This window comes from Equus caballus, chromosome 18 (genome assembly GCF_041296265.1).
Source record: "Equus caballus isolate H_3958 breed thoroughbred chromosome 18, TB-T2T, whole genome shotgun sequence".
Lineage (NCBI taxonomy): Eukaryota > Metazoa > Chordata > Mammalia > Perissodactyla > Equidae > Equus > Equus caballus.
Genome location: NC_091701.1, coordinates 78,627,473 through 78,641,597, shown reverse-complemented (window position 1 = coordinate 78,641,597; position 14,125 = coordinate 78,627,473). Strand labels below are relative to the sequence as shown.

Sequence of the window (14,125 nt, the reverse complement as noted above, 5' to 3'; positions counted from 1 at the left end):
TAGCCCCCAAAGTACATATTTTTTCCTCTAATATTTTGACTCGAAAGAGCAGAGTCCAAAGTTTCATTACAGCTCACTAGCTGGAAAATTACTTCAAGCTAATGCTTTGGGCCTTCCAGGAAGGGAGCATCTTACATACCTCTTTTTTAAAATTGAGAAAGTAGTTGGACTGGTCAACATGAAAAATCTCGAGGGCTGACCTCCTTAAGTTGTAACGCCGTAGGTGAATCTCTCGAACTTGAGAATGAGGCCACTTGAAATCAAAGCCTACTCCTGAAAACAGAAGAAATCTTGTGACTGGGGCACCATATAAAGTTACTATGCAGAAAAATATCTCCCACTTCTGACAAAAGTAGCACTTAGGGAAAAGGAATTCAATTTTTGTATCATCAAATCTATTTGTTAAATTTAGTGGACATTTAAATGTTTCTTTTAAAACTATTTCAAAATTCCTTAGGTACTCTACTTCCTTTTCATGAGAAGAGAGAAAAATTATGAATATTGTATCTTAGAAACATTTTTCCTTTTCTCTTTCTGTTGGCATCTTAGATTTTAATATCCTTTTATTTTCAGATAAAGGATTAGGTGAGAAGCCTGTAAGAGTAAGTGTACATACAAATAAAATTGAGATTGTATTTTTTTTTTTTTAAGATTTTTATTTTTTCCTTTTTCTCCCCAAAGCCCCCCAGTACATAGTTGTATATTCTTTGTTGTGGGTCCTTCTAGTTGTGGCATGTGGGACGCTGCCTCAGCGTGGTTTGATGAGCAGTGCCATGTCCGCACCCAGGATTCGAACCAACGAAACACTGGGCCGCCTGCAGCGGAGCGCGCGAACTTAACCACTCGGCCACGGGGCCAGCCCCTGAGATTGTATTTTACAGCTTAAGTTTATAGCAATCCCTCTAGTTAAACCTTTTAAAAAACATTGATAATTTTAAAAAGCATCCCCTTCAATACATTGTTGAATAATTTAATCCCATACTGACTTTCCATTTCTCTTTGTACATGACAGACTACAATTCCACAGTCCCATCTTATTGCTTTCTTCTCATTAATGATTGATAAACAGGATACTTAACTATTGAACAACAGAAATTATTCCCCCAGAACTCCTCACCATCTTCTTTCTCAATGCTGCCATCATAGAAGTAAATGTGTTGAGTAGTGATTTCTAATCTGCCAGGAACCACATCAATCATTGTAATGAGTTCACAGTCTTCTGACAACACTAATTTTTCTTTTTGATCCTGTTCTTCTTTCTCATCACTGTAAAAACAAAAACCAACCAAACAAGCAAGAAACATCCAACAATGTGTTCTGTGTAAACGGAAAAGAATAACATATTCAAATACAAATCTTACGTCTGGAAAACTAGTATTCAAAGAGTATCCGAATTATCTACAAAAAAAATTCCATTGCATGTTAAATTACTAAAATATTATCCACGTAGTCTTATTACCTAATAACTTAATTTCAAAAAAATATTTTTTACATTTTAATTGTATATGACTCATTAAAACGAAATATAGTGAATCTTTAGTACTACTGGCAAAAGACAGTTCAAACACGCAGCAAGACCGGTCATGTCATTTGAGTTATATTTGGGAGCCATAAATTGACCCAGGGAACATAGGAATCTGTGAATAAAGGACTGCATCATTAGTGGTGCTTTGTAAATAATTATTAGAAGTACTCATTATCATTGATTCTTAAACTGTAAAATGAGACTTTTTAAGAGCAACTAAAACTAGAACATCATCACAGCGTTCCCTGACCGTGGAAGTGGAGAGAAACAAAAAGCTGCTATGCCAAACCTTCTCTTAGGAGGACTGTTTTCATTTATGTTTATTGGAGGGGATGCAGGGGAAGGGACAGCTTTCTGGGAGCCTCAGTGACTTTTAACTGCCAAGTATAGAAATGGGAACTCTGACCACTCATGGAATGTTATTCAATTTTATCCTTCAAGTCAGTTGCTCTCTGGTCCTAGATATTTCACACTGGACTCATCTCCAGGATAGCAATGACTAAGTCTAATTTGGTTTCCAATGGATTTCCATGAGCAAGCTCTATAAGTATCACCAACTTAACTGGTAATACTACAACTCTTAACTTAAAGCTAAGCTTAAAAAAAAAAATTCGGGGCCGGTCCCATGGGTAAGTGGTTAAGTTCGTGTGCTCCACTGTGGCAGCCCAGGGTTTCGCTGATTCGGACCCTAGGTGCAGACATGGCACCGCTCGTCGAGCCATGCTGAGGCAGTGTCCCACACAGCACAACCAGAAGGACCCACAACTAAAAATACACAACTATGTACCTGGGGGCTTTGGAGAGAAAAAGAAAAAAAAATTAAATCTTTAAAAAAAAGTTAAAAATTAAGGATGTTTTCTTAAACAGAGAAATTCCAATATTTACAGTGATGAAATGAAGAAATAAATGACCTAAGAGAGTAAATAGTCTGAAGGCTATTTATATTCTATGAAACAAAGTGTTTTGGCTTTTCAGTTTAAAATGAATGAGACTGACATCTATGGAATTCTCTAGTCATTGAAGAAAGAAAATAATATCTCTATAAAAAGGCTAACTAAACAATCTACCAAAGATAGCTCCCTAGATAACTATCCCTACCCAGTTCCCTGAAAATAATCAAAGAAATCTTTAAAAATTATTAAAATTATATGAACAAAAATCCTGCTCTGCCAACAAAGGATATTACTGAATCTGGTCAATCTGTAATATTAAAATAAGTTCCAAAGAAATACTTGCCATGTCTAGTTTATAATCCAAACAAAGTGATGTTTAGAATAAATCAAATACTTGAGACTTAGCTACTCATTCTTGGCTAAATATGAGGCTTTACAAACATAGAAAGTAAAAGTCAGGACAGATGTGTAAATCACCAAATTTGAATGCATTCCTATTCCACACTCAGATCCACTGGCAGAGTGGCAGTCTTACTGGATCAAGGGGTTCAAACACAAACACAAACTAATCACTGGTTGACCACCAAGCTATGATGTCCTAGGGGCAACCCCTAGCAGGCCAGGCTTTAAAAACAAAACAAAAATCTAATGAATACAGACATCACTGGCAACACATTGCAGGTAAAACAGACTCCACAGAAATAGTCTAGGAAATTCACTTAAACAAAGAAACCAAAATACAACAATAACAACCACCATTGAGGGAAGGGATCAGAAACCAGAGTGGCTACAATTTATCATCTAAAATGCAGTTTTCACAAAAATTATGAGACACACAAAGAAATAAGAAAGTATCAGCCATAAACACAAAAGCTCTAAAAAGAAACTGTCTCTAGGGGACCTTAGATGTTCAACTTAGTAGACAAAGACTTCAAAGTAGATATCATAAATACATCAAAAGAACTAAAGGAAACTACGTTTACAGAACTAAAACTCATTATGGGAACAAAGCCTATCAAATAGAAATTTTCAATAGAAAGATAGAAATTACGTATTTTAAAAAGGAACCAAACGGAAAATTCTGGAATTGAAAATACAATAACTAAATGAAAAACTCACCAGAAGGACTCAACTGCATATTTGAACTTGCAAAAGAAAGAATGAGGGCTCTTGAAGATAGATCAAAAGAAACTGTCCAATTTGAAGAAGACAAAGAAAAAAGAATCAAGCAGAATAACGAAAGAGCCTCAGAGGGTCACCATCAAGCAAAACAACCTATGTGCAAAGGGATTCCCAAAAGGAGAGGACAGAGAAAAAGGACCAAAAACTCTATTTGAAGGAATAATGGCTGACAACTTCCCAAATATGAAAACAATTAATCTACACATCCAAGAAGTTCAGTGCACTCCAAGTAGGATAAACACAAAGATGCCCATACATGGACAAAAAGTCAAGTGTTGAAAGCCAAGAACAAAAAGAATAACCTACAAGCACCATTATACAGGACATCACAATAAGATTCACAGCACATCTCTCATCAGAAACAATAGAAGCCAGAAGGTAGTGGCATGAGATATTCAAATGCTGAAAGGAAAAGACTGTCAATCAGGCATTCTATATCCAGCAAAACTATCCACCCAAACAGAAAGCAATGGTCCTGGGAAAACTAGATAACCACATGCAAAAGAATGAACATGAACCCTTACATGAAGCCATATACAGAAATTAACTCAAAATGGATCAAAGACCTAAATGTAAGAAATAAAATACAAAACTCTTAGAAAAAAATAGACAAATGGGACTTCATCAAGATTAAAAACTTGTGCATTGAAGGATACCAACAACAAAGTGGAAGAAAATCCATTCAGTGGGAAAAAATTTTTGCAAATCATATATCTGATAAGGGATTTATACTTAGAATATACAGAGAACCCTTACAACTTAATAACTAAAAGACAACCCAATTTAAAAATGGATAAAGGATTTGCATAAAGATTTCTCCAAAAGAGACATATTTATAGATGGCCAGGAAATACATGTAAAGATGTTCAGCATCACTAGTCACCAGGAAAATGCAAATTAAAATCACAAGATACCACTTCAAATCTTCTAGAATGGTATAATAAATTAAGGGAAAAAAAGAATAACAAATGTTGGCATGGATCTGGAGAAATTAGAACCTCACACATTGCTCAGGAGAATGTAAAATGGTATAGTTATTGTGAAAACACAGTTTCACAATTCCTCAAAAGATTAAACATGTAACTACTAAATGATCAGCAAAGTTATTCCTAGTTATATATCCAAGATAACTGAAAACGTACATTGACACAAAAATTTGTACATGAACATTCAAGGCAATGTTAGTCACAAAAGTAAAAAAGTAGAAACAAACTAAACGTCCACCAATTGATGAATGGATGAACAAAGGTGGTCTATCCATACAATGGAATATTACTCAGCCATAAGAAGGAATGAACTACTGTTACACGCTACTACACGGAAGACCCTCGGAAACATTATACTGAATGAAATAAGCCAGACATAAAAGGCCACATACTGTATGAAATAGATGATAGGTCAAAGACAGGCAAATCTATAGGGCCAGAAAGCTGATCAGTGGTTGTCAGGGGATGTGGGGAGGGAAAATTAGGACTGATGACTAAAAGGCACAAGATTTCCTTTAAGGGTGATGGAAATGTTTTGGAACTAGATAGTGGTGACGTTGCACAACTCTGTGAATATACTAAAAACTAGTGAACTGTACACTTTAAAATAGTTAATTTTACGTTATGCGAATTTTCAAAAACCTATCTCAATTTTTGAAAAAAAGTAGCCAAGGGGCCGGCCCAGTGGTGCAGCGGTTAAGTTCGCACGTTCTGCTTCTCGGCGGCCTGGGGTTCGCAGGTTCGGATCCCGGGTGCGGACATGGCACCACTTGTCAAGCCATGCTGCGGCAGGTGTCCCATGTATAAAGTAGAGGAAGATGGGCATGGATGTTAGTTCAGGGCCAGGCTTCCTCAGCAAAAAGAGGAGGACTGGCAGTAAAAAAAAAAAAAAGTAGCCAAAAATGAAGGCAAAATAAAGATTTCTACAGATAACAAAGATTGAGAGAATTTGTGGCTATTAGACATTCCTTACAAGAAATACTAACGGAAGTCCTGTAGGCTGAAAGGAAAGGACACTAGATGTACACAAAGAAATAAGTATGATAGTATACATGTGATAAATAAGTACGTATGATAAAATGATAGTTATGTAGGCAAATATAAAATATAGTTACATACCTTTCTCTTCTCTTCCCTTAACTGATTTAATGATAACTGCATAAAACAATAACTATAAACTGTTTTCTTGGGCATCAAACATATAAAGGTCTAATATTTGTCACAATAATAACACAAAGGAGACACGAGGAAATGAACGTATTTTATATCTGCTAAGGGGAAGTTTTTAAAATACAAATTTGAAATTTAAAATATATTTAAAGCTATTCAGGTTATATATTTCTTCCTGAGGGAGGTTTGGTAATTTGCATTTTTCAAGGAATTTGTCCATTTAAGTTGTCAAATTTATTGGCATAAAGTTGTCATTTCTTTTTAGTCATTTTAATATTTGTAGTGTTACCTCCTCTTTCATTCCTGATATTGGTAATTTATGTTATATTTCTTTCCTAACCAGTCTGGCTAAAGGTTTATTGTTTTGTTATCTGTTTTTTAATAACCAGCTTTTGTCTTCTCTGATCTTTCTATTTGTTTTTTGGTTTTCTCTTTCATGTATTTCTGCTTTTATTCTTTTTAATTTCTTCCTTTCACTTAAAGAGTTTATATTTCATGCTGTACTTTCCATCTAAACACAGCTTTAGCTGCATCCCATAAATTCGATACGTCATGTTTCCATTATCATTCAGTTCAAAATATTTCTAGTTTCAAGGTCCAGCTCCAAGTTATCCCAGCTCTAAGAAGGTTCCTCAATAACCTCAGTTAACACTGACGGCCTCCCACCAACTGATACAGCAGTAACTAGGGGCCCTGGAAATGCATAGCATTAGAATTTCAAGGAAGTACCTTCCACAATTTCACAGTCCCATTTTTCAGAACAAAATAATTTTAAATTCTCCAAATACTTATACATACATATTTACTCTGGCTGTTATTTCCTCTTCAGGAAGATCTAATTTATCCTCCTCCATATCACTAACTTTTACTTGTTTCACCACTTCCAAAAGCAATGAATCACTGGAAGGCTGTGAGTGCTGGACACCTGTTTAAACACAAAATAGCTATTAAACACAATATAGCCCTTCTGTAATTTCTGATTGTTAATTATATGATAATAATGTATATTATAAGTAAAGAAGGTACTTGAAATTTTCTAAGATAAAAAAACTAATTTACTACAGAAAAGTCATTATACATGATTTAGAGTAATCTATGCTGTTTGTGATTTTTAAAATTACTATACATATAATAAAAGGAATAAATGTTTTAAAATATGATATCTATTTTTAATGGTGGTATTATGTAAGTTTCAGAAATAGGACAATTAATCTCTAATCAAATTCACTTCTAAAGCATGCCAATAAGTAAGTCAAAGAAAGAAGTATTCTCATTGTACTAACAGAACTATTTTTACTATGCAATTGTACTAAAAAAATACTAAGAAAGAAGTGACACATTATCTTGCATTGGAGGATAATACACAGAACAAGAGCTAAACTGTTCCTTTCTGGAGCACAGGGAATTTAATAGATAATTCTGACACATATCTATGCAACAAATGTAACGCATTTTATAAACTGTGAATTTTGTAAGAGAGCAGGGCTAGCGTAAAGGAAAGAACACGGGCTGAGAGGTGGTCAATCTACATTCAAACTCTGTTCTGCCATTTATTAACCATATGACTCCTCTCTGAATTGATGTTTCTGTGACTGTAAAATGGAGATACATTACATTACACAAAAAATAAATGGTAGCTATTATTATTGTAATCGACCTCTCAATTATCCGATTGGCATAAGGACAGTAATAACAATGTATGCATAATTTATAGGTAGGACTGGAAAAAATTTATATATATAACTACGAATAAAGACATTTCATTTGTGGGAAATAAAAATAATTTATGCTAAATAACAAAATACTACAAATATGACAAATCTACCCTTAATTTCTCAAACAGTATCCTTGCTCAGACGTATGAAATGAATCAGCCTAACGGACAGTTGCATTTTTCTGTGTCAATCTCCCTTGATCACACCTTTCTCTACACTAGGAAGTACTGGCTCACACTTTCCCTAGAACAAGTAACTATTTCTATGGAACACGTTTTTTTCCTGTGGTATAATGTAAGGAAAAATTTATTGTTAAACATTTAATTAAACAAAGCACGTGAGAGTGCAATAAAAACTGAAAAGCAGGAAGTCTAGATAATCTGATACAAATAGAAAACTGACTTTATGTAGATGGATGACAGTACTCCAGTAAGAGTGTAAGCTGAAAATCTGATGGGAGATTGGTGAGTAAACTGAGGGCGGGAAGGACGGCAGGAATGGGGGCCAGTTGGGACACCATTCTAAGTTTGGGAAAAGACAGCACCAAGCTAAGCCTTGGCAATAGCAAAGAGAATGCATATAAGGAAAAACATTCAAAATATATGTAAGAGAAAGAATTAACAGGACATTGTACCTAATGAGCTATTCTGTGTAGGGATTAAGAGGCGTGAGGACAGACTCATAGTTAATACTAATGATTTAAGCATGAGTAACTAATAGATGGAGACAATGATAACTACATTACAAGATACAAGAGAAGCAGAATGTGGGGTGAGGCGTAGACAAAGGGGAAAAGATAAGGAACTCAGTTTCAGGAATGTTTTATGGAAGCCCCTGTGGAAGAATCCCAACAGGCAGCTGGGAACCTTGGTCTAAAGTTTAAAAGGCAGGTGAGAATTAGAAATACAGGTGGGAAAGTATCACTTTATATATACGTAATGTATCATTAAATATATACTGTAATACAGTGGTGAAGCCAAGAGATCACCATCTCGTAGGGAGCACAGGTAAAAGGCAAGACAGCCAGGCATAGCTCTGGGAACACTATCATTTAAAACGCGAACAGAAAAAAGGGTCAAGCAAAAAAGACTAAAACACGGTAAGAAAAGGAGGAGGTTAAGCATCAGTGCTAAGAAAGAAATACACTTAAGGAGGATAACTACCAATGCTTCAGAGACCTCGGAAGTAGGACTAAAAATAAGCTGTTGCATCTGGCAATCAGAAAAGATTATTTCTAATGAAGAAGTGTGGACAAAAAAATTTTCTAAAACTAGGGGCCAGCCCAGTGGCACAGTGGTTAAGTTTGCACATTCTGCTTTGGTGGCCCAGGGTTCACTGGTTCAGATCCCGGATGTGGACCTACCCATTGCTAGTAAGCCATGCTGAGGTGGCATCCCAGATCTAAAATAGAGGAAGATGGGCACGGATGTTAGCTCAGGGCCAGTCTTCCTCAGCAAAAAGAGGAGGATTGGGGGTAGATGTTAGCTCAAGGCTAATCTTTCTCAAAAAAAAAAATATTTCTAAACCCAAATATTTTTAATGATACATTTAAGAATACACTTTCTGGGGCTGGCTCCGTGGCCGAGTGGTTAAAGTTCCGTGTGCTCTGCTTTGGTGGCCCAGGGTTTGTGCATTCGGATCCTGGGTGCAGACCTACTGTACTCATCAGCCATGCTGTGGAGGCATCCTACGTACAAAATAGAGGAAGACTGGGACAGATGTTAGCTCAGGGCTAATCTTCCTCAAGCAAAAAAAAGAGGAGGATTGGTAACAGGTGTTAGCAGAGGGTAAATCTTTCTCAAAAAAAAAAAGGAACATACTTTCTTTTCGACTATTGAAATTACATAATTTACAAGTGGATGTGTTCTAAAAGATACTTCACAAATCACTTTGGAATTCATAATGAACTTTCCATCAAAAATTTTATGAATAATGGTTAACTTTGAAGGTTAGCCCATAATGTAAAGACTATTCTGTACATATGCAATGGGATACTTACAAAGCAGTACTGGGATAAGTGAAACAAAATGAAATAAGAAAATATTTCTTTAGAAAACCACCATGAATTCTGGCAGCTGATGAAAATATTTATACACAAATGCAAAGAGTAGGTAAAACATTGTGCAGTTAATTCTGATGCATACTTCAGGCAACTATAAAGAGTTCTAAAGACTGATACCACTGGTTTTGTACTATTTCCAAGTTCACTTTGAAATGTACGAATTTTTTCTTCTGTACAATTATACTGTCACCATTATACTTGGGCTAATTTTGAAAACTGTAAAGAGAAAAAGAGAAAAAAAGATAGGACACTGGTTTTCTTGGACTTAAAACAATTGAGACCAAGAAGAAGGGACACAAAATTCTATCTGTGTACATGTGCAGAGGGGTGAGAAGGAGAGGTAGAGAGACAAGGAATTTCCTGGGGTGGGACCTCTTGGCAAAAATGCAGAAAAAATAGGGAACACTAACTCCTTAAATATTAGATTCAAGTCATTCACCAGAACATGTTTTCTGGTGATAAGCACCATCAAATTTCAAGGAGGAGATGAAGAATAACAGTTTCAGAGGACGTGCAGGAAGGACACGCTAGACCCAACTGCCTGTTCCTATCGAAGATACTCTCCAAGTTAGTGTTTGTATCATGGGTAGGTACATTATTTTGCATTAAGGAAAATCACTTACTGTGTCTGATTTACCTTAGAATGTAAGACCCTAAATGGCAGGCATCATAGCTCTTTAGATTAATTTCACGCCATCAACTGTATTGGCCAATATACTAAGGCAATTTTAAGAAGTAATATTTAAAAACTGGTACTCATTTCATCTATAACTTAGTCTTGGAACACAAGGTGCACAGGTGGTTATGGTCAAGTAACTACAATTTAGTATACACATAACTGGTCAATGACTCTTAACAATCAATATTTTTGGGTATTTCACCCACCTCTCTTCAAAAAGGAAGAGATGCCAAGTCAAATGGTTAGAAAGAAAGGGCTTCCTAAAGAATTGTAGTCACTCTTTAAAATCTGTTCTGAAATATTGCTAAGGCTATGTATTTTTAAGCACTGTCCCCTAGAAAAAGCCATTGGCCCACCTAAGACATTAAGTGTCCAGAGTTCTATAAGAAGAACAGGTTATAGAAGAAGGATCTAAGAGTTGTAAGATCTCTAAATGCGTCTGACACCAGGCTCAGTCGTGGTGAGCAAAAGGCTACGGGAAAAGGGCTACCGTTTCACCGCACCATAACAGATAGAAGAGACAATGCGTTTTACACCAACTACAGTCTAAGTTTATGATTTTAAATTATGTTTTACTTTGAAAAATTACAATCAATAGAAATAGAAAGTCATCTTAATTTAGGCCAAAGGTAACAGCATTTAACATATACAACCATTTAAATATGAATTATAAAATGTCACTCCTTTCATGAGGAAATACTTTTGAAACAATTAATAAAAACAATAACCAACCCCATCAACATCTTCACCATCCTCAATGAATAATTAAACAGCCAACGGAACTCACCTAGATTATCTCTCAAAGCACTAGCTTCCTCATGGGTTTTGAAGTTATAATTCGGTACCAATTTAAGTCTCATGCGGGAATAATTTTCTACATTAGCTAGTTTCCAGTGAATTGGATTTTGTTTCCTACAAATATTCATAAGTAAACATGGAAAATTATTTAGCTTAAAGTTACAAAGATTGGTTGATCAAAACACAGTAAAAGTATCAGGTACTTTACATTTTTTAGCATCATTTTATAAAAACATTCATATTTATAATCTCATTTGACCTAAACAACACTGAGAGAAAACCAACATGAGTAGAAATAGCTATAGTTTATACACGAGGAATCTAAGACAGGCTAAACTATTTGCACAAGATGCCATATGGTTTACAGGTAGCAGAAATAAGATTGGTACATAAACCTTCACACTTATAGCCTAATATATTTTACTCTTTCATGGTTATATGGAAGTTCTTAACTACCTATACGAGTTTATTCCAAATACAGTTTTCAAAATAAAATAATTTTACTACAGATGAAGATAATATAATTGCAAATGGATCAAAGATTTAAATATAAGATTTAAAACTCTCAGAAGAAAAGATAGGGGTAAATCTTCATGACCTTGGATTTGGGAATGGTTTCTTTGACATGACGTCAAAAATACAAACAACAAAAGAAAGAGATAAATTGCACTTCAAAATTCAAAACTTTTGTGCAGCAAAGGCCACTATGCAGAAAGTGAAAAGATGGGGCCAGCCCTGTGGCCAAGTGGTTGGGTTCTCAGGCTCTGCTTCGGTGGCCCAGGGTTTGCCAGTTCGGACCATGGGTGCAGACCTACACACCGCTCATCAAGCCATGGTGTGGTGGGATTCCACACAGAAGAACTAGAATGACCTCCCACTAGCATTGTGCTGGGGCTTTGGAGGGGAGGGGAGGGGGAGAGGAAACTGGCAAAAGATGTTAGCTCAGGGCCAATCTCCTCACCAAAAAAAAAAAAAAGAGGCTGTAGCACAATAGGCTGCCATTAAAAAAAAAAAGTGAAAAGACAATCTACATATTTACAAATAATATCTGAAGAGGGTATATTATTGAGAATATAAAAAGAATTCTTACACAGAAAAAGAACTCAACCACAAAAAGTCAAACAACCCAATTTAAAAATGGGCAAAGGACTTGAATAGACATTTCTTCAAAGAAGGAGGAAAAGTTATAAATGGCCAACAAGTACATAAAAAGACGCTAACGTCATTAGGTAAATGCAACAAAATCATAAAATCTCACTTCATACCCAGTAGGATGGTCATAATAAAAAACTTGGAAAATGACAAGTATTGATAAGGTTGTAGAGAAACTGGAACCCTCACACATTGCTGATGGGAATACAAAATGGTACAGCTGCTGTGAAAAACAGTTTGGCAATTCCTTAGTCAGTTAAACACAGAATTATCATACGACCCAGCAATTCCACTCCTAGGCACATACCCAAGAGAATTAAAAATAGGTGTTGAAACAAGCACGTGTTTGCAAACATTCATAGTAATACTATTCACAACAGTCACAAGGAAAAAAACCCAAATGTCCATCACCTGATGAATGAATAGAAACAATGTGGTATATCCATACAATGAAATATTATTTGGCCACAAAAAAGGAAAGAGTACCAACGCACGCTACAACATAATGAAAACATTATGCTAAGTGAAAGGAGCCAGACACAATAGGCCACATATTGCGTAATTCTATTTATATGAAATATCCAGTATAGGCAAATCCATAGAGACAGAAAGCAGATTGGTGGTTGCCAGGGGCTGGGGGACAGGATAACAGGCAGTGACTACTTAATGGGTCCAGGGTTTCTTTTTTTTTGTTTTGTGCTGAGGAAGATTAGCCGTGAGCTAACATCTGTGCCAATCTTCCTCTACTTTATATGTGGGTCACCACCACAGGAAGGCTGATGCATGGTGTAGGACTGTGCCTAGGATCCGAATCTGTGAACCTGGGCCACTGAAGTGGAGTGTCCCAAACTTAACCACTACACCACAGAGCTGGCTCCCAGGGTTTCTTTTTGATGTGATGAAAATGTTCTGAAGCTGGACAGTGGTGATGATTACACAACATTATGAATGTAGGTAATGCCACTAAATTGTACATTTTAAAATGGTTGAAATAGTAGATTTTATATATGTGTATTTTACCCAATAAAAAAAGGGCTGAAAAAATTACATGTATATAACATAATTAAGCAAAACAGAAGTGACTTAGGATCAAGTAAAGAAAACGTAAAATATTCAAACACATAGCATCACTAACCCCAGATCAAAGAGACGGTGTCAGTAAGACAGAAGTAAACTGATTCAAAACAACTTCTATATCAAAGGGTAAAAGGAAAGAAAATAACTCCATTGTGAAAAACATACACAAACAGGGCTCTAAATATACCAGACCCGTAATTCACAAAAACAATCTAATTAATTAAAAGCAGTCTTCTATAAATTGGACATTTTAAAAATTGGACTGGAGAGGCCATTGGCTCAGAAAGTTCTAGACCAGAGTTCTAAAGAAAAAAGAGTATTTAATAAATGATGTATTCCTACCTTTCAGCCCAAGGTCCCCTCTCACATGTAAGATAGAGCTGTACTGCCTTCCAGCGTCTCAGAGCGGCTAACTGTTGACTGCTAAGTTGTTTAAGCATATTATTATACCTCAAGTTCTCTTGGCGTGCTTTCCGATTAAATGGTTCCACAAAAAACTCCTGAAAGAAACAGCAATACAAAATAGCATTGAATCATATATTTACAGGTATATTTAAATTTAATACAATAATTTAAAAAATTTGGCCTACTATCATGCAGTAAAAGAAGGAAGCTGGTAACCAAGAGAATTTTCTTATTCCATCAGAATCATTTTCTTTAATGAAGCATATGATTCTAGCTATAATCTATTTGTATTTTTTTAAAACTTAAAAAACTAACTAAGAAACAGGTGAAGAACTGCAGAAATGTAAAGTATCTCAACACAGGATTTTTGAGCTCAGTATTACCCTCACACTGTCAAGTGAAATGATTTTCTTTTGGGATCTTTTGATTTATAAGGCATCTGGAATGAAATGCAAGTTTAAATAGAGGGAAGAGGAACCAC

At 35.6% G+C, this 14,125-nt stretch overlaps 1 protein-coding gene across 12 annotated transcripts in view; it reads right to left on the bottom strand.

Annotated features, from left to right (window-relative positions):
- Positions 1 to 14,125, bottom strand: part of NBEAL1 (neurobeachin like 1) — a 203,456-nt gene that overhangs the window by 39,067 nt on the left and 150,264 nt on the right. For all 12 annotated transcript variants that reach the window (XR_011428354.1, XM_023622418.2, XM_023622419.2 and 9 more), the window contains 5 exons: positions 13,582 to 13,739; positions 11,000 to 11,124; positions 6,555 to 6,681; positions 1,118 to 1,266; positions 140 to 273 (listed from right to left, as the gene is read on the bottom strand). Coding sequence is in view for 11 of the 12 variants with exons in the window: in XM_023622418.2 (XP_023478186.1) it covers positions 140 to 273; positions 1,118 to 1,266; positions 6,555 to 6,681; positions 11,000 to 11,124; positions 13,582 to 13,739 (693 nt within the window). In the remaining variant the exon portion in view is untranslated. The remainder of the gene's footprint in view (positions 1 to 139; positions 274 to 1,117; positions 1,267 to 6,554; positions 6,682 to 10,999; positions 11,125 to 13,581; positions 13,740 to 14,125) is intronic.